This window comes from Pelodiscus sinensis, chromosome 15 (assembly GCF_049634645.1).
Source record: "Pelodiscus sinensis isolate JC-2024 chromosome 15, ASM4963464v1, whole genome shotgun sequence".
In the NCBI taxonomy this organism is placed as follows: domain Eukaryota; kingdom Metazoa; phylum Chordata; order Testudines; family Trionychidae; genus Pelodiscus; species Pelodiscus sinensis.
Window position 1 is genome coordinate 1314023 of NC_134725.1, and position 21124 is coordinate 1335146.

The 21124-nt window shown below is 56.9% G+C and overlaps 1 protein-coding gene across 1 annotated transcript in view; it reads left to right on the plus strand.

Moving 5' to 3' along the window:
• The window catches only part of LOC112547596 (BICD family-like cargo adapter 1), a 281178-nt gene extending 260276 nt beyond the window's left edge, over positions 1–20902 (plus strand). The window contains exon 11 of the mRNA XM_075897779.1: positions 20693–20902. Coding sequence (XP_075753894.1) covers positions 20693–20902 — 210 coding nt within the window. The remainder of the gene's footprint in view (positions 1–20692) is intronic.
• Positions 20903–21124: the final 222 nt, after the last annotated feature.

A 21124-nucleotide genomic window follows, 5' to 3' on the forward strand; every position in this document is an offset into this window, starting at 1 on the left:
TTGATCCTGCAGCAAACTCCTGCTTTTATTCCACCCGTATCCAAGAGGGCAGATAGAAAATATTGTGCGCCAGTGAAAGGAGCAGAGTTTCTTTTCTCACATCCCACCCCAAACTCTCTGGTGGTTGATGCGGCAAACGGGGAAAACAGACAATTCAAGTCGACCCCATACAACAAAAATTGGAAAAGGCTAGACTTCCTCGGCAGGAAATCATACTCTAATTCTCAACTTTAACTAACAGAGCTCTGCTCTCTTTGCCAATTATACATACAGCCGTTTTGGCTACATCTAGACTGCATCCCTCTGTCAGAGGGATACAAATCAAGCACATTGAAATTGCTAATGAAGCAGGGCTTTAAATATCCCATGCTTCGTTAGCATAAACATGGCTGCTGCTTTTTTGAAACAGTTTTTTCGAAAAACGGCTGTCTAGACACAGATCTTTCAAAAATAAACTTTCGACAGATGGTGTATTCCTCAAAAAATTAGGTTTACATGATCTGTCGAAAAAGGGTTTATTTTCGACAGATGCGCATCTAGACTGCCTTTTTTCCAGAAAAACTCCATTTTGAAAATCCCTGCTTCATTAGCAATTTCGATGTGCCTAATCTACATCTCTCTGTAGACAGAGAGGTGTAGTCTAGACACACCCTTTGAGAAAATGAGACTTTTTATTGATAAACTACAAGAAGAGGACAAGGCAGCCTACAAATCTAGTATCAACAAGGGTATCTTGATAGCAAAGACAGCCCTCCAGGCTTCCCTTGACATGGCCAACACAGCTTCAAGGTCTCTCACCACATCGGTAGTCCTGCACAGAGTCTCGTGGCTCTATCGGTCAGGCTTCCCTAGAGAAGTACAAAACATCATTGAAGACCCGCCATTTGAGGGCCAGAAAGTATTCTCAGCCAATACTGACACTTTTAGAGAATGGAGTAAAGACTCGAGGGCAACCCTCAAATACTCTTGGTATGTACGTCCCGCAACAGAAGAAAAAAGTCAAATGTATATGCCCCATGGTAGAGCAACATCCTATCCGCCCCAGAGACTTTACGACCTGAGGCACCGCCAGAGAAAACAGAAGCAGACACAGCCACAGGATCAGCAAACTATGCCCCAGTCCGCAAACGGCAGGCAGACGTTTTGAACTTCTGGTTGGGGGTTTGATGTAGTTTCCGCGTGCCAGCAGTTAGATTCAGCCTACGACCTTTTTACGAAGCCTGCGCCACAATAACAATGGACAAATGGGCCCTAGAGGTCCTGGACAAAGGCCTAGTGATCCCATTCATGATTTCCACTAACCCAATACCCTTCCCCATCCCTCTTCAGGAACCCTTCTCACAAGCCCGTTACAGCAAGAAATAAACTGCTACAATTTGGGAGAAATACAAATCATTCCAGAACATCACAGGGAAAAGGGGTTCTACTCCATGCTCCCAACTCTTTTGGCATGAGGAAGTATCTGGAGGCCCATATTGGACTTATGCAGGCCGAACAAGTACTTACAAAAAAAAACCCACACACACACACGCGCAATGATTTACCATGGTAACGCTGGCAAAGATAATTCCTGCATTAAGAAAAGGAAACAATGTCATCCCTCGACCTTCAGGATGCATATTTTCATATTGCAATAAGACCATCTGTAGCGGGATACACTTACCGCCACAGCACCACCAGCCGTCGGTCCTGGGAATTAGCTCAGATGGCAGGTGGCAGGATCCTTTGAGACACTGCCCTCTGGCAGCATCCACAACAGCCTCTATGCTTCCCCCCTTCCGGGGGCTGGTTGGCTGTAGGTCGGTAGGCCTTCGGGAGGTGGTTCTTCCACCCCGGTGCAGTGGGCGGCTAGTCCACCCTACTGCCCTACTGTGCCTTAAAATAGTCCGAGTCTGTGAGTCTATTCCCGGCCTTGCTTCAGGTCGGGGTGAGAGGCAAAAGTTTGCATGCCCGGCCTTGCTTCAGGTCCGGGCCACGGGGGAAGAAGTTCACTGTATACTCAAGTCTCTTAGCTCACAGTTTTGGGCAGGGCAACAGTCCTCATCCTGCCCCTTTAAGAGGTCCAGCCTGGATCCCAGCCAGGCACCAAAGCACAGTATGTAAGCCCAGGCCCTGGTGCAGGGCGGGGCGACAAACAGGCAGCAGACCCTAGATCAGGGCGAGGCAGCAAACAGCAGCCAGGGTCTAGTATAAGGCGTGGCTGCAAACAAACACACAGGTTTGTGTAGGTGCTCCTAGTTCAGGAGCTGGGCAGGTAGTGCATCTGCAGCAGAGGTGAGAGGGAGACTGCCACTCGGTTGGTGGGTGGCAGGGGGGCACAGGCCCACCCACTCCACTGCACCCCGGCCCAGGATGCAGCTACTACTAGCTCAGCAGGGGCTCCAGCCCACAACGTGCTGGCCTAGGGCTGCTCTCAGCCCGTGCTACCCCCTGGGCCACTCCTCATCTCCCCCTTCGCAGGCACCTGTGTCTCCAGCAGGTCAGTCAGGGAGTTGAGGGCGGTGTCGTCCCAGCCGGGTCTGGGCAGCCCAATCCAGGCTTCCATGGGTTGGAGCTCTGTGGCCTCCAGTGGATTCGTCAGGTCCCGGGGTTCAAGCAGGCATCAGGGTTCCAGCCAGCCCACCGGCTCCAGCAAGCCCTCAGGGTCCCTGTCAGTCAGTAGGTCCTCTGGCTGAGGCAAGGCCTCAAGATCCCTGGGTTTCCACAGGCCTTGAGCAGGACCTCTGGCTCAGGCAGGTCCTCAAACTCACCAGACCCCAGCAGAGCCCCGGGTTCCTCTGGGTCAGAGAGTAGCTCTCCTGGCTGGCTTGGCTAAGCCGCAGCAGCCCAGGCAGGGAAGTCTTTGCTGACCTTAGGGGAGATAGCTGTAGGAAACCCAGCCTAGATCCCAACCTCCTCAACTAGGAGTTCTAGCCAGACTATCTCCCTCAGAGATTAGACCCTGACTGAGCTCCCTGGCAAAGTTCTTATAGTCCTAGCCACGCCCCTTGGCTTCCAGTCAGGTGAGGAGGCGGGCCTAGGCTGTGCCCAAAATGGCTCTCAGAGGAATTCCTCCACTTTTAACTCCTCCACTTTTAACTCCTGAGACAGAGGAGAGGCAGCAAGGTGCAGGAGCTGCCCTCTTCCTTCTCCCCCCTGTTCCTGGTCCCGCCGCCTGCACCAGCTGGAGCCACCCCCACCGAGCCACCACCCACTGCCTGCTGAGACCCCAATGCTGCTGGGCTGCTCCCCCAGGATGATGCTGCCGCTGCTGCTACTGCCTACCACCGCCACCAGCAGTTCCTGTTGCCTAAGAGGGGAGGGGGGGCCTGCCGGATGCCCCCCCTCCCCTTCTCCGCTCCAGAGAAGGAGGACCACCCCACCAGCACCCACCACCCGGAGGCCTTCCCCTGCTGCCTGCCCGCTGATGCTGCACCCCGCTGAGGGGGAGAAGAGGAGATCATCACCATCAGGAACTGTGGAGGGGGTTTGATTAAAGACTGAGATTTTTTCATCTGCTCCAGGGTGGTGGTGAACTGAACTGTTGAAAGGGGGGCTGGGGGAGAGGCTCGCCCCCCCCCTGCTGCCACCACCCCCAACGCCCCCTCCACTGCCCCTTACCACCTGGACTGTCTCTTCTCCCCCTGGTGGTGGTTGCTGCCCTGCCTTCCACCTGGGACTCTGCCCCAGCGGTGGGCGAGGTCGAGCCCCACACAGTGCTCGTGGGTGTGCTCCCCCCCCCCTTGGACTTGGCCCCCCTCCCTCAGCTACATTTGGCTGGGGGGGCCTCCCTTACCCCGGTCACCCACCCTACCCCAGCAGCTTGGTTTCTTCCCCACTGCCTGCCCCTCCCTGTTAGTCTAGTTTGTTTCTTTTCCCTCCCTTCCCAAAGACACTTACCCACCACACCCGTTCCCAAAGTTTATCTGCCATGCCCCTGCCCCAGCCAGCCCAAGAGTGTGTGCCCCGCCCCACCCAGCTGTTGTTTGCCTCCATTTTATCCTTCCCCCCAGCCGCCCACCAGCCCTTGAGCACTACCCAGTCTGCCTTGCCCCCCCCACCCCGAGCGCTTGTGCCCCATCCCTTCCCCCCCTTTTTAGTTAGTCCCCCTGCTCACTGCACCTCCCCATAGCCCCCCGCCCCTTGTATCCCAGTGCAGCCGGAGGAGCCGGCCCCCGCCCAGTACCCGTTACCTTGCCCCTTGTCTGCCCCACCAGCGCCCTCCTCCTCCGCCTCCAGCCTTGCGGGGAGGAGTGGTTGCTGGCTTTTCGGTTTCCCTGTCTCTATCCTGCCCTTTTCGGTTCCCTCCCTCCCAGCAACCAGTCGGTGGGAGGGAGTGGTTGCCCCCCCTCTTCCCTCTCTTCCCTTTCTCCCCTTCCCCCCCAATTGTACACCCCCTTCCCTCGTGTGTCCCTGCCCCCGCAATAGTGCCCTCCTCCTCTGCTACAGCCTCGGCAAGGAGGAGAGGCTGCTAACTCCCCCACTTTCTTAGTTGTCCCTTCCCGAAACCAGTGCCCTCCCTTTCTCCCGCCCTTTCCCTCACGGACACCCTCCTCCCCTGCCTGCTGTTTGGTGGGGAGGAGCGGTTAACCCTTGTTCCCCCCTCCTGTTATCTGTGTCTCCTTCCTCCTCCCTTCCACGATGGAGGAAGTCCCCACCCCCGTCACTCCCACGGTACCCTCGTTACCACCGGGCCCAACAACTGCTGCGGCTGACCTCCCGACCCCAAGTCCGAGCTCCGCCGCTGCCACGGCCGCCGCTCCCTCAGATTCGGGATCAACCACCACCTCAGCCGGAAAAAAGGGCGGGGGGAGGAAAAAGGGCAAAGGCCCGGCCCCGAAGGCCAAACCCACCACGGCCGAGGCCGCCCCGTCCCCTGTGGCCCTATCACCTGCCACAGCCCCTCCTTCCCTTGCTGTTCCCCCCACCGGCTCTGGGGGGGATTCAACCAAGGAGCCCAGAGCGTACGCCCAGGTGGCCACTGCCGCCCCCTCACCTGCCCTGTCATCAGCCACGACTGCCGCCTCCAGCTCCATCCCTGGCGGCCGGGGCCCCTTTCCCACCATGACCAGGAGGCACGGCGTCCGTTGCCTCCTGGTAGCCACCTCGCCCCACGTGGAAACCTACGTGCGGGCGTTGGCGAGGGTGGTGGGGGCCTCGGCAGTGGTGGCGGCCTCTAAGATGTACGGCAAGGCGGTGTTCTTCCTTGCCTTGGAGGCCGCCGCCCAGGGGGCGGTGGAGAGGGGCCTGGCGGTGGGGGGCGTGCACGTGCCCCTCGAACCACTGGAGGACCTGGGCGTACGGGTGGTCCTTACCTCCGTCCCGCCCTTCCTCCCCAATGCCGCCCTGCTACCTTCCCTCTCCACTCTGGGGAAGCCGATTTCGACCATCAGCCCTCTCCCGCTGGGCTGTAAGGACCCCGCCCTCCGCCACGTCCTATCCTTCCGCCGGCAGGTGCAGCTGCAGCTGCCGCCGGCGGCGGCGCGTGGCGGGGAGGCGCTCGAGGGGTCCTTTATGGTGCCCTACCAGGGGGCTCTCTACCGAGTCCACTATTCCTCGGGGGAGACCCGGTGCTTCCTCTGCCGGGCGATGGGGCACGTCCGGAGGGACTGTCCCTTGGCCCGGTTGGAGAAGGCGTCCGGGCCCCCCGGGGCCCGTAAGGGCGCCGGCCCCACCACCGCTGGCCCCCCTGGTAGTCCGAGCTCCGCGGCTGCCCCTCCTCCGACGGCCCTGCTCCATTCGATCAGTCTCTACGGGGCCCGAGGATGGCGCGGTTGCTGCCGGGCGAGGGAGAGGGCCCCCCCCAGGTGGAGGTACCCCCCTTTCCCAACCTTTACCACAACGCCCTCCCCGAATACCAAAAGGCCCCCCCCGGCCCCGACCCTGCTGACCAGCCCTCCACCTCCACCACGGAGGGCTGGACGCTCGCTCGGGGGAAGGGCGGAGCCTGCCATTCGCGGGCTCCCTCTCCCCCCTCTGATACAGAGGGCGGGAAGGCCGCCCGAAAGATCCCGAGGGGGGCCAGTGCTGTCGAGATCGCCCCCAGCGAGCGTCAGCGGGAGGTGCCGGCCGAGGAAGCCGTGGCGGCAAGGGGGGATGACGACGCCCCCCCCGTGGAGCTTATCCACGAGGAGGCCTCGGGTGGAGCCCCCCCGGCCCTGGTTCCAACTGAGCCCCCCTCCATCCCCACTGAGGTAATTGGTGCCCCGGCCGCCGGAAGGGAAAGCTCCGGGGCCGAGGGGATGGAGCTAAGCTCCATATTTGAGGAGATCGAGGCCCTGGGTCTGACCCTGCTCACCCAGGGGGAGGACAACCCTTTGCCAGTGGGCCTCGGTCTGGGCGGCGACTCTGTGGTGCTGCCCCCTCCTCTCCCTGATCCCGTGTCCCAGGTGGCCGACCCCGTCCTCACACTCGGGGCGCCCCTGATACTGCCCACTGGCCGGAATGGATGCCGCCGAGCCCTCCGAGGCGACGGCTGGCGCCGAGCGGCCGGGTCCCGGGGCTGGGGGTGCCCCCTCTCCAGCAACTGAGGCGGGGCAGTCACCTCCCTTTCCCATTGGGGGCCCAGCAGAAAACACCATCCTGGCCGATGCCGAGGCATTAACACCTGCCTCTCCATCTGAGCCCGGCGTCGGCGCGGGCCCCCTTCCTGTCTCCGACCCCCAAGTCCCCATTCGGGAGGCGCCGCAGCCTGGTGGGATTGCCACGGGGGACCCCTTCCCAGACCCCACCCGGGATTCTGATCCCCTTCCACGTCCCGATCCTCCCCCCACACCTGCTTCCACCCTCTACGAACCCAGTTCCAGCCCCGAGGCCTCCCCTGTTCCCGATCCCTCTCCTACCCCCATCTCTGTCCCATTCCCTGACCCCGACCCACTGTCCGGCCTTGAACGCACCCCTCCCCCCGTCCCTGCCGTGGAAGAAACCCCTCCGCTGCCGTCCCCCCCTTCCTTTCCCATCCTAGTCCCTGTTGTGTTGCCCGACTCGTCTCTACCGCCCTCCCAAACATCCACCAGTGCCACCCCAGCGACGGCCGTCTCGTTCCCGTTAGCCGCGGGCGGCCTTCCGGGGGTCATTTTTGTATCCCCGGTCCCCAATCCTTTAGGGGCTGCCTTGTTCCCTCCACCGCCCCCTTCCGTGCCGGGGTTGGGGGCAGGCAGCGCGGTGCCAGCAGTAACGGCGCCGTGTCGGGGATCCGATCCCTGCTTGCCCGTCTCTGTGGCCCGCAAGTCTCATCCGGAGGCCCGGACGGAGGAAAACCCTGGTTCCCCCTCGGCGCTGAGGAGTGAGCTGCGCCAATTCCTCGCGGACAACCACGGGGCTAAAGGAAAGGCGCAGCTCGCCCTCCAGCGCTGGGGGGATTTCCATCTCATCCTCCAGGACACTAGAGCCTGGTTGCGGGAGGGGAGAGGGACAAATAGGCAGGACGACGCAGCCTACCGCTGGACCCGCAGGTTTCGGGACTCTCTCCTGACCTTTGGGTCGGAGGGCAGTCTGCTGCGGGGCCTGCGTGAGGCCGCCAATTCACCTGCCCGCGAGGATCCACCCCAGCCCTCAACACGAATTGCACCACCTTCGCGACGCTGAACGCCCGGGGCTGTAGGGCGGGTCTCGGCAGGAGCCGGGTGCTCTCCTTCCTTCGGGAGGGGGGGTACTCGGTGGTTTTCCTGCAGGAGACCCACACGACTCCAGCCGTCGAGGCTGGCTGGCGGCTGGAGTGGGGGGACGGGGTGTACTTCAGTCACCTCGGCATTCGCTCGGCCGGGGTGGCCACCCTGTTCTCCCCTGCCCTAAGGCCAGAGGTGCTGGGGACCGCCGAGGTTGTCCCGGGCCGCCTGCTGCACATCCGGGCCCGCGTGGAGGGGCGGACGTTGAACATGGTCAACGTCTACGCCCCGCACACGGGCCCGGACCAGGTCACCTTTTATCGGCAGGCGGCCACCTTCTTCGGCACTCTGGATCCTCGCGAGGGCCTGGTCCTGGGCGGGGACTTCAACACCACCCTCGATGACCGGGACCGTGTAGGACTCGCGAACTGCCAGGCAGTGGACATCACTCCCTGGTGGACGTCTGGCGGGACCACCACCCGGACGACAATACCACCTTTACTTACGTCCGGGTGGGGAAAGAGCGGTCGAGCCACTCCCGGTTAGACCGCATCTACGTTTCACGATTTCATCTGGCACGGGCCCACTCCTCCAGCGTCCGGCCGGCCCCGTTCACGGACCACCATCTGGTGGCCGTGAAAGCCTCTCTGACTTCGGAGAGGCTGGGGCCGGCCTACTGGCACTTCAACAATAGCCTGCTGGAGGATGCGGGCTTCGTGGCGTCCTTCCGGGAGTTTTGGCAGGCCTGGCGGGGGCAGCGGCCCGCCTTTCCCTCGGCGCGGCGATGGTGGGATGTGGGAAAGGTGCACGCCCGGCTCTTCTGCCGTGATTACTCCCGGGGCGCCAGCCGGCGGAGGGATGCGGCGATAGAGCAGTTGGAACGGGAGGTCTTGAAGCTTGAGAGGCGCCTGGCGTCCGCCCCCGAGGATCCACTCCTCTGGGAGGCGTACCAGGAGAAGTGGGAGGAGCTCCGGGCCCTGGAAGATCACAGGGCCCGGGGCGCTTTTGTTCGATCTCGCATCCACCTCCTCCGGGAGATGGATCGCGGCTCCTAGAATCATAGAATAATAGGACTGGAAGGGACCTCAAGAGGTCATCGAGTCCAGCCCCCCGCCCTCAAGGCAGGACCAAGCTCCGTCTACACCATCCCTGACAGATGTCTATCTAACCTGTTCTTAAATATCTCCAGAGAGGGAGATTCCACCACCTCCCTTGGCAATTTATTCCAATATTTGACCACCCTGACAGTTAGGAATTTTTTCCTAATGTCCAATCTAAACCTCCCCTGCTGCACTTTCAGCCCATTACTCCTTGTCCTGTCCTCAGAAACCAAGAGGAACACATTTTCTCCTTCCTCCTTGTGACACCCTTTTAGATATTTGAAAACCGCTATCATGTCCCCCCTTAATCTTCTTCTTTCCAAACTAAACAAGCCCAGTTCATGAAGCCTGGCTTCATAGGTCATGTTCTCTAAACCTTTAATCATTCTTGTCGCTCTTCTCTGTACCCTTTCCAATTTCTCCACATCTTTCTTGAAATGTGGCGCCCAGAACTGGACACAGTACTCCAGCTGAGGCCTAACTAGTGCAGAGTAGAGCGGCAGAATGACTTCACGAGTTTTGCTTACAACACACCTGTTGATACAACCTAGAATCATATTTGCTTTTTTTGCAACAGCATCACACTGTTGACTCATATTCAACTTGTGGTCCACTATGACCCCTAGATCCCTTTCCGCCATGCTCCTTCCTAGACAGTCGCTTCCCATCTTGTATGTATGGAATTGATTGTTCCTTCCTAAGTGGAGCACTTTGCATTTCTCTTTATTAAACCTCATCCTGTTTATCTCTGACCATTTCTCTAACTTCTTCTATGCCCTGGAGAAAAGGAGGGGGGCAAAAAAGCACGTCACCTGCCTCTTGGCGGAGGACGGCGCCCCCCCCTCACGGATCCGGCGGAGATGCGCGGAAGGGCTAGGGCCTTCTACGCCAGTTTGTTCTCCCCGGATCCGACCGAAGCCGACACCTGCAGGGCGCTCTGGACCGAGCTCCCGACGGTCAGCGCGGGCGACCGAGACCGGCTGGAGCTGCCTCTCACTCTGGCCGAGTTCTCGGAAGCCCTCCGTCTCATGCCCAACAATAAAACCCCGGGCATGGACGGGCTGACCGTGGAGTTCTACCGCGTGTTCTGGGACGTCCTCGGCCCGGACCTCGTCACTGTCTGGGCCGAGTCCTTGGAGAGCGGGGTCCTCCCTCTGTCGTGCAGGCGAGCGGTGCTCGCCCTACTGCCGAAGAAGGGGGACCTCTGCGACCTACGGAAGTGGCGTCCCGTCTCGCTCCTCAGCACAGACTACAAGGTCGTAGCAAAAGCCATCTCGCTGCGACTGCGGTCCGTGCTGGCGGACGTGATCCATACCGACCAGACCTACACCGTCCCGGGCCGTAGTATATTTGACAACTTGTATTTGGTCCGGGATCTCTTAGAGCTCGGGTGTAGGGATGGCTTGTCGTTCGCCCTCCTGTCCCTGGACCAGGAGAAGGCGTTCGACAGGATGGACCACGGGTATCTCCTGGGCACCCTGCAGGCCTTCAGCTTCGGGCTCCGGTTTGTGGGTTTTCTCCGGGTGCTGTACGCCCTCGCGGAGTGTTTGGTCAGGCTCAACTGGACCCTGACCGAGCCGGTCAGCTTCGGGCGGGGGGTACGTCAGGGGTGTCTGCTGTCGGGCCAGCTGTATGCTCTGGCGATCGAGCCCTTCCTCTGTCTCCTCCGTAGGAGGTTGACGGGGTTGGTGCTTGGGGAGCCGGAGCTGCGGCTGGTCCTGTCGGCGTACGCCGATGACGTGCTCCTCGTGGTCCAGGACCCGGGCGACCTGGCACGGGTGGAGGCTTGCCAAGCCGTCTACTCGGCAGCCTCCTCCGCCCGGGTCAACAGCTCTGGCCTGGAGGTCGGGGACGGGTGGCGGGCCGGCTCCCTCCCACCCGCGCTTCAGGCCATCAGGTGGAGCGCGGGTCCGCTGCTCTATCTGGGCTTCTATTTATCCGCCACGCATCCTTCTCCGCCGGAAAACTGGCAAGGTTTGGACACCAGGGTGGGTGAGCGGCTGCGGAGATGGACGGGACTGCTCCGGTGTCTCTCCCTTCGCGGGAGAGCACTGGTGCTCAATCAGCTGGTCCTGTCCATGCTCTGGCACCGGCTCAACACCCTGCGCCCGGCCCCGGAGGTCCTGGCCAAGCTCCAGAGGTGCAGCTTTGGAGTTCTTTTGGCCAGGACTGCACTGGGTCTCTGCAGGGGTCTTGTCTCTCCCCCTGGAGGAGGGAGGTCAGGGCCTGGTCTGCATGCGCAGCCAGGTCCGGACCTTCCGCCTCCAGGCCCTGCAGAGACTCCTCTTTAGTGCAGGTAGTCCGGCATGGGGCACCTTGGCGCGCGCCTTCCTCCGCCTCCTCCGAGGGCTCCGATACGACCAGCAGCTCTTTTTTATTCACCCAAGGGGTCTTCCGCGAGACCTCTCAGAGCTGCCGGAATTCTACCAGGAACTCCTCCGGACCTGGAAGCTGTTTTCGGCGACCAGGTCCGTTGTGGCCTCCGAGGGAGCAGACCTCCTCGCGGAGCCCCTGCTCCACAATCCAGCCTTGTGCGTGCAGGTGGCGGAGTCTCCCTCTGTGCACTGGAGGCTGATCCTGGCAGAAACCACCATGGTCGGAAACCTCCTGGACTACGACAGGGGGGACTGGGTGGACCCCCAGGCACTTACTCAGCGCATGGTGCTCTCCACCCCTTGAACCCCCCTGCGCCTACTCCAGGAAGTGAAGGCGGCCTTGCCGCGGCCCGCTCTTGATTTCCTGCAGCGGTCCATGCGAGAGGGTACGCCCTGCCCCTCCCTTCCTGCAAAGCCTCCGTCCCTTATTATTGGGCCCCTGTTCCGCGGGCCCCCCTGGTCTCCCCATCCTTGGACACCCAGCCGGCTGCAAAATATGCAGCCGGTTTGTTTTCAAGCCACGCCAAGACAACTTCTGTACACGCTCGTGCTCCACACCCTACATTTCCCCACCCTCGTGTCCTGCCCTGATTCTAAGTGGCGGGACTATCTAAGACCTGTAGAGGGTGGGGAACCCCGATGGGCCAGCGTCTATTCCGATCTAATCCCGCGGCCCATTGGGGACATCAGTTGGCGGCTCCTTCACGGAGCCGTGAGCACGGGCGTGTACTTGGCGCGGTTTACCCCCATCCCAGACACCTGCCCCTTTTGCGGCGTGAGGGAGAACCTGGCGCACGTTTTTCTGGAATGCGCCAGGTTGCAACCCCTATTCCGGCTCCTCCAGAACCTCTTATTGAGGTTCTGGCTGCACTTTTCCCCCCACCTTTTCATTTATGCACACCCTATCCGTGGCCCCACAAAGTCGCGAGACCTCCTCGTCAACCTACTCCTGGCCCTAGCAAAGGTCGCCATCTATAATACCAGGAGTAAGATGTTGGACGAGGGGTTTCTCTGCGACTGTGGGGCCTATTTCCGTTCCTCCCTTATGTCACGTATCCGGGCAGAGTTCCTCTGGGCGGCGTCCACTGGCTCCTTCGATAGCTTTGAGGAGCAGTGGGCGCTGTCCAGGGTTCTCTGCTCGGTGTCCCCATTTGGTTCCCTAGTTTTAAACCTTTAGCCCGCACCCCTTGCCCCTTTTGTCATTATTTGTCCCAAGTAATTAATTGAACCATGGGTCCAGTCGTCCCTGCCGCAAGGCTGGGGGAGGGGCTTTTAGAAAGTGGGCGGGCAAAGCCCGCCCACTCTCCTGTGTCTTCAAATAGGTCTGCCCCACTACACTCCTGAGGAGGAGAGGCAGCAGGGTCCAGGGGCTGCTCTCTACCTTCTCCCCCTACTCCTGCCTCTGCACCGGCTGGAGCCCTCCCCACCCAGCTGCCTGCCTGCTGAGGCCTGCTCTTCCGGACACTGCTCCAGCCGCTGCTCCTTACCACCACCACCACCAGCTGCTGCTACTGCCTGAGGGGAGGGGGGGCCCCACCCCGAGGGAGTGGTTGGTTCCCCCCTCCTATCCCTTCCCCCTACCTCCCCAATTGTGTATCCCCTCTCCTCGCATGTCCCTCCCCTACAATAGCGCCCTCCTCCTCTGCCATAGCCTCAGCAGGGAGGAGTGGCTGCTAACCCTCCCTTTCCACAGTTGCCCTTTCCTCAAACCCAGTGCCTGCTCCTCTTCCACTCCCTCCTCCTTTCATTGACGTCCTCCTCCCCTGCCTGCTGCTTGGCGAGGAGGAGTGGCTAGTCCTCACCCTTCCTCCTTGCCATCTGTGCCTCCTTCCACCCTCTCCCCAGGATGGAGGAGGCCCCTGCCCCTAGTGGCCCTCAAACGACCGCTGCGGCTGACCTCCCGCCCCCTGGCCCGAGCCCCGCCGCTGCCACAGCCGATGCCCACCCTGGTGCGGGTGGGCCTTCTACCCCGGCCGGTAAGAAGGGCCAGGGAGGGAAAAAGGGTAAAGGCCAGGCCCAGAAAGCTACGCCTCCTGTGGCCACAGCCATCCCGCCCACTGCGGCCCAAACAACTGCCGCAGCCCCTTCTCCCCCTGTTGTTCCCTCCACCGGCTCTGGGGGTGATCCACCTACGGCCCCCAGAGCGTACGCCCAGGTGGCTGCTGCCGCCCCCCCACGTGCCGGGTCATCTGCCCCTACTGCCACCTCCAGCTCCATCCCTGGTGGCCGGGGCCCCTTTCCCACCCTGAGCAGGAGGCACGGCATCCGCTGCCTCCTGGTCGCCGCCTCGCCCCACATGGAAACCTACGTGCGGGCGATGGCGAGGGTGGTGGGGGCCTCGGCCGTGGTGGTGGCGGCCTCCAGAATGTACGGCAAGGTGGTGTTCTTCCTTGCCTCGGGCGGTGGAGAGGGGCCTGGCGGTGGGGGGCGTGCACGTGCCCCTCTAACCGCTGGAGGACCTGGGCGTATGGGTGGTTCTTTCTTCCGTCCCGCCCTTCCTCCCTAATGCCGCCCTGCTGCCTTCCCTCTCCACTCTGGGGAAACCTATTTCAACCATCAGCCCTCTCCCGCTGGGCTGTAAGGACCCCACCCTCCACCACGTCTTGTACTTCTGCCGGTACAACTGCAGCTGCTGCCGGCGGCACGGGGCGGGGAGGCGCTCAAGGGGTCCTTCCTGGTGCCCTACCAGGGGGCCCTTTACCAAGCCCACTACTCCTCGGGGGAGACCCGGTGCTTCCTCTGCCGGGCGATGGGGCACGTCTGGAGAGACTGTCCCTTGACCCGGTCGGAGGAGGTGTCCGTCCCCGAAATCCAAAGCACCCCCCGGCCTTGCCCCTGCCGACCAGCCCTCCACCTCTACCTCGGAGGGCTGGACGCTCGCTCGGGGGAAGCGCAGAGCCCGGCGTTCGCGGGCTCCCTCTCCCCTCGCCGACGAGGAGGGTGGGAAGGCCCCCCAAAAGATCCTGAGGGGGGCCAGCGCTGTCGAGATCGCCCCCGGCGAGCGTGAGCAGGAGGCGCCGGCTGAGGAAGCCGTGGCAGCGAGGGGGGACGACGACATCCCCCCTGCGGAGCCTATCCATGAGGAGGCCTCCGGTGGAGCCCCCCCCGGCCCCAGCTCCAACTGAGCGCCCCTCCGTCCCCGCTGAGGTAATTGGTGCCTTGGCGGCCGGAGGGGAAGGCTCTGGGGCCGAGGGGATGGAGTTGAGCTCCATCTTTGAGGAGATCAAGGCCCTGGGTCTGACCCCGCTCACCCAGGGGGAGGACGACCCTTTGCCAGCTGGCCTCCGTCTGGGCGGCGACTCTGTGGCACCGCCCCCTTCTCTCCCCAACCCCGTGTCCCAGGTGGCCGTCCCCGTCCTCACACTCGGGGCGCCCCTGATATTGCCCACCGGCCCGGCTGACTCGAGCGCCGAAGCTGATGCCGCTGAGCCCTCAGGGGCGACGGCTGGTGCCGAGCGGCCAGGTCCCGGGGCTGGGGGTGCCCCCTCTCCAGCAACCAAGGCGGGGCGGTCATCCCTTTCCCATTGGGGGCCCCCACACAAGATGCCACTCTGGCTGACGCCGAGGCACCAACACCTATCTTTCCACCTGAGCCCTGCATCGGCGCAGGGGCCCCCCCTTCCTGTTCCCGATTCCCAGGTCCCCATTCGAGAGGCACCGCAGCCTGGTGGGATGGCCACGGGGGACGCCCCTCCAGACCCCACCCAGGATTCTGATCCCCTCCCACGTCCTGATCCTCCCCCCACCCCTGCTTCCGCCCTTTACGAACCTATCTCCAGCCCCGAGCCCTCCCCCGCTCCTGATCCCTTTCCTACCCCTGCCTCCCCCCCACTCCCTAAACCCGAAAGTAGGAATAAGGGATCTTCCGGAACAGGGCTTATTTTCCGCGAGATCCTGTCTAGACTGGCGCTTTTCTCCGGCAAAACCCTGAGCCGGAAAAAAGCGGCAGCCATGTTCATGCAAATGCCACGGGGGATATTTAAATCCCCCGCGGAATTTGAAATTCCGAAGTGTCTCATTAGCATCCCTTTTACGGAAAAGGGTGCCAGTGTAGACAGCCCTGGAGTATTACTTTCTGTAGTGGGGGGCCCAGAACTGGATGCATTGGACATGGTCCAGTGGAGTGCAACCAGAATGATGAGGGGGCTGGAGCACATGATTTATGAAGAGAGACCAAGGGATTTGGGCTTTTTTAGTCTAGAGAAGAGTGAGGGGGGATTTGATAGCAGCTTTCAACTTCCTGAAGGGAGGTTCCAAAGAGGATGGAGAGAGGCTGTTCTCAGTAGTGACAGATGGCAGAACAAGGAGCAACAGTCTCAAGTTAAAGTGGGGGAGGTCTAGGTTGTATATTAGAATCCTAGAACACTAGAACTGGAAGGGACCTTGAGAGGTCCGAGTCCAGTCCCCTGCCCTCATGGCAGTACCAAGCACTGTCTAGACCATCCTGCACTTAAACACTGGAATAAATTGCCTAGGGAGGTTGTGGAATCTCCATCTCTGGAGATATTTAACCACCCTGACAGATAGGAAGTTTTTCTTAATGTCCTACCTATACCTCCCTTGCTGTGGTTTAAGCCCATTCCTTTTTGGCCTCTCAAGATAGGACAAGGAGAACAATTTGTCTCCCTCCTCCTAGTGACACTCTTTTAAATACTTGAAAACTGCTATTATGTCCCCTCTCAGCCTTCTCCTTTCCAAACTAAACAAGCCCAATTCCTTCAGCCTTCCCTCATAGCTCATGTTTTCTAGACCTTTAATCATTCTTGTTGCTCTTCTCTAGACCCTCTCCAATTTCTCCACATCTTTCTTGAAATGCGGTGCCCAGAACTGGACACAATACTCCAACTGAGGCCTAATCAGCGCAGAGTAGAGCAGAAGAATGACTTTTCGTGTCTTACAACACTCCTGCTAATGCATCCCAGAATCATGTTTGCAACAGTGAGACACTGACTCCTATTTAGCTTGTGGTCCACTATGACCCCTAAATCCCTTTCTGCGGTACTCCTTCCTAGACAGTCGCTTCCCATTCTGTATGTGTGAGACTGATTGTTCCTTCCTAAGTGGAGTACTTTGCATTTGTCCCTATTAAACTTCATCCTATTTACCTCAGACCATTTCTCAAGTTTGTTCAGATCATTTTGAATTGTGACCCTATCCTCCAAAGCAGTTGCAACCCCTCCCAGCTTGGCAGCATCTGCAAACTTAATAAATGTACTCTCTATGCCGATATCTAAATCGTTGATGAAGATATTGAACAGAACCAGTCCCAAAACCGACCCCGAGGAACCCCACTTGTTATGCCCTTCCAACACGATTGTGAACCGCTAATAACTACTCTCGTATAGTAGCCTCATCTAAGTTGTATTTGCCTAGTTTATTGATAAGAAGATCATATGAGACCATATCAAATGCCTTACTAAAGTCTAGGTATACCACATCCACCGCTTCTCCCTTATCCACAAGACTTGTTATACTATCCAAGAAAGCTATCAGATTGATGCGTCATGATTTCTTCTTTACAAATCTATGCTGGCTGTTACCTGTTGCCTTATTTTCTTCCAGATGTTTGCAGATGAAGTCCTTAATTACCTGCTCCATTATCTTCCCTGGCACAGAAGTTAAACTGACTGGTCTGTGGTTTCCTGGGTTGTTCTTCTTTCCCTTTTTATAGATGAGCACTATAGATTTGCCCTTTTTCAGTCTTCTAGAATCTCTCCCAACTTCCATGATTTTTCAAAGATGATAGCTAAAGTCTCAGATACCTCCTCTATCAGCTCCTTGAGTATTCTAGGGTGCATTTCATCAGGCCCTGGTGACTTGCAGACATTAACTTTTCTAAGTAATTTTTAAACTGTTCTTTTTTTAATTTGTTCTAAACCTACCCCCTTCCCACTAGCATTCACTATCTTAGGCATTCCTTCATCATCAAACTTCTTGGTGAAGACTGAAACAAAAGTCATTAAGCATCTCTGCCATTTCCAAGTTTCCTGTTACTGTTTCTCCCTCCTCACTGAGCAATGGGTTTTCCTCTTGCTTCTAACATATTTATAGAATTTCTTCTTGTTACTCTTTATGCCTGTAGCTAGTTTGAGCTCGTTTTGTGCCTTTGCCTTTCTAATCTTGCCCCAGCCTACCTGTATTGTTTGCCTATATTCATCCTTTGTAATTTGTCCTAATTTCCACTTTTTACATGACTTGTTTTTTATTTTTACATCATGCAAGATCTCCTGGTTAAGCCAAGGCTGACTTTTGCCATACTTTCTCTTTTTCCTATGCAGTGGAATAGGTTGCTTCTGGGCCCTTAATAATGCCCCTTTGAAAAACTGCGAACTCGCTTCAGTTGTTTTTCCTCTTAGAAAGCTGGTAGGTAAGGTCCCGTGGGAAGCAAGACTGAATTTACCAAAATCTACCTTCCTGAAATCCATTGTCTCTATTTTGCTGTTCTCCCTACTACCATTCCTTGGAATCATGAACTCTATCATAACTTTCGCCCAAGCTGCCTTCCACTTTCAAATTTTCAACCAGTTCCTCCCTATTTTGAAGAAACTATTTCCCTAGAAGGGTGGTGAAGCACTGGGATGGGTTCCCAAGGCAGATTTTTGGTAAGCTCAGAGAGCTGGTAGGTAAGGTCTCAGTAGTGGAATCTCCAGGCGAAGGTGAGCATGATAGCACCTACATCACCCAGACAGACATGGTTCCCTTACCTGTTGCAGATGTCAGTTGCTCCTCCGATTCCTCTTCCTCCATGGCCATACATAGTATACCAGGATGAGGTACTGCATTCAGAGGCTCACAAGCATCATCTGACCGCATGGCTCCTTCACAGTTAACAGTGCAACCCTTCAGTTGAATGAAAGAAGTAGAAAACATAATCCTTAATTGCCACCAACAAAGTACAAGGAAGACCTACTTGTACAAATGGTAGTGTTTTTTTCCCCAATGGGCTACCCATAGAGCACTTCAGCCACGGTCAACACAGCTCACAATGGTCTTAGAGTATCTCCTCGCACTTAACATGAAAAACTTGTCTAACACATCTATTAAGGTGCATCTTGCGGCCATATCTAGTGAGCGTGACATGGTGGACGGCCAAACTCTTGTCTCTAACCCGACCACCAAAAAAAATTCACAAAAGGACTTAATACCACCTTTCCTCCAGTAAAAACAATAATCCCATTTTGAGATCTCAACTTAGTCCTGAACACATTAACTCGTCCTCCATTTGAGTCCATGGCTACTTGCTCTCTAGCGCACCTTTCCACGAAGGTAGCATTTTTAATAGCAATTATGATGGCCAGAAGGATCAGCGAACTAGCCACCCTCATGGCCGACCCACTGTTTTACGACATTCTACAGAGACAAGGTTGTACTAAAACCACATCCGAAATTTCGTCCGAAGGTAGTCTCACATTTCCATCTCAATGAGCCTATATACTTACCAGTCTTCCATCAGAAGCCTCATCCAGACGCCAACACGGCAAGGCTCCATTCCCTGGACGTCAGGCACGCTATTGCCTTTTACCTAGACAACAAGACAATCACACAAGCTGTTTGTATCAATAGCACACCACTCTAAAGGACAAGCGATATCCAAGCAGACATTCTCCAAACGGATTGTGAACTGTATTCGCAAGTGCTATAACATCAGCAAAGTCGCATTACCTACATCCATGTGGGCACACTCTATGAAAGCAATGGCCACATCAACCGCCTTCTTGAATAACATGCCCATCAGAGACATATGCAGGACAGCAACATGGGCCTCCATGCATACCTTCACAAAACATTATGCATTAGATACTGACCATGCACAGCGTACCACCTTTGGGACAGTAGTCCTCTCGGCCATCTGCCAATGAGATCCAAAGCCCCTCCTCCATAGAGGCTAAGGGTACTGCTCCACAGTCACCTACAGTGGAGCGCCCACAGGGACACTCCTCGAAGAAAAGAGATTACTCACCTTGTGCAGTAACTGGTGTTCTTTGAGATGGGTGTCCCTGTGGGCACTCCACGACCCACTGTGCTCCCCTCTGCTTCAGAGCTTTAACACCTCTCTGCAGTAGAGAAGAAACTGAGGTGACGGTTGACGTTGCGAGCAATGCCAGTACCCAGGGGGAAAACTACTGCCAAAAAGTTCTGATTATAAGTGCAGGGCGCCGAAACACCTACAGTGGAGCACCCACAGGGACACCCATCTCAAAGAACACCAGTTACTGAACAAGGTGAGTTGTTACTCACAAATTATTCCCACTGGAGACCACCCAGGGTTACGCTAGTATGGATTTATTGATTGAGGAATTAACACTCCACTATATGGTTAAGCTAAAGAGGATAGAGCCGCCACTAAAAGTTTAAACTAAAGGGGAACCAGCTCTCTCTCTCACACACCCCCCCCCCCCTTCATTCATTCACACACATTCATTCCTGCCCTCGGGCACGCACACACACTTACACAGGCATATCAGTTATGGTAGGAGCCAAGGCATGTTGCACCTGGAGGGTCTGTCTGCTCATCATGGCTGGGGAGCTGGTCAGAAAAGAAAGAGAACTTCGGTCTGCAGAAAGAGGAGCGTGTCTCCAAAAAAAAAAGGGGGGGGGGGGGGCTACTGCCACGTGCTCTCTCCTTTTATTGCCTCTGTACAACTCCTGTGACTCATCCACATTCATCACCAGGGAGCATGCCCAGACTTGCCTTGATCCAGCAGAGCAGCAGTGTCTCCTTAATTGGACTGATGATTCATCACCTAGCTCCAGGTGCTCAGCCTTGCAGTTTCTAATCCCAAACACACAATAGTCCCACAGGACTCCTCGTCGCTTTTGCAGATTCAGACTAACACGGCTACCCCTCTGATACCAAACACACAATAGTCTCCCCCCCCCCCCCCCCACACACACACACACACACTCATATCTCAGGGGAGAATGCAGTTTAGAGCAAGTTACAAGCAGAGTGGATGGAAGTTACAAAGATTACAAAGTTGCAAGGCTGAACAATCACCAAGCTTACAGTAAATTTCTGAATTTATAAAGCAAAGTTGCTGAGAGTTACAGAGTTGCAAGGTTTTACAAAGATTACAATGAGTTGCAGATTTTAAAGGCAATGCAGCTGAAATAATTACAAAGCTTCAGAGAATCATTTACAAATCATCAGTAATGAAGTGATTTAGAAGACAACTGCCCCGCCCCCGCACAGCAATGCAGTCAGCAGGAGGTTTTTGTCAGTCCTTAAGTCATGTGTTGGCAGGACCTTACAGTTTAGTGTATTTCCAGAAAATCCACATGTAAAATCAAGTAATGGCTTGGGTGGAGGCTTTATGTAACATGAGTAACCTCTCTTCTATGCTCCATTTCACAGGCATCAGCAAAACCACTGTCCCTTAAACTACATCAAACTGTGAATGGTCTGATTTCCAATTTTTAAAAAGCTAGTGGGGTAAAAGGTCAACCTCTTCTTGTTTCTTTACTGGTACTTACATTGTGATGCTGATCAAGGCTCAAGCTGTGTGGCTAAATGAGGCCCTTGTATCATCATGGCCATTCTATAATCCCACTTTACACCTGAACATGGCAAAATTCTGCTGACACTCTGGCTGTGCCTCTGACTGAGCATCCCTTTTTCCATCTGTTACAGGACAACATGCACAGGGTCACTGACCAGCTGATGGACACACGTCCAAAGGAATGGCACCAGCCTGCTTATTCCTTCTCCAACGGCTACAGAGCGAAGCAGCATGCAAGACCCTCCCCCCGTGTTCAGGCCAGAACAGCAGGGACAGGGGGAGAGGAGCCCATTGGGGCAGAAAGGAACCATCTCTTTTCCTTTTTTCAAGAAAAATTATGAAAGGAGAAACCTATCCAATTATTCCTGCTTAGAGGTGCGAAGCTGGGGGCAACTACCCAGCTTCCCGCTGGACCTGAATCTAATCCAAAAGGAAAAACTAACCTTAGAGACTACACTAGTTACAATGCACCTGGTCTGAACAAAATGTTCACATGGATTGGAGATTTGCATCTTAATAGTGTGATACCAGCGGAGAACAACTGTTCTTAATCTTTAAAGCAA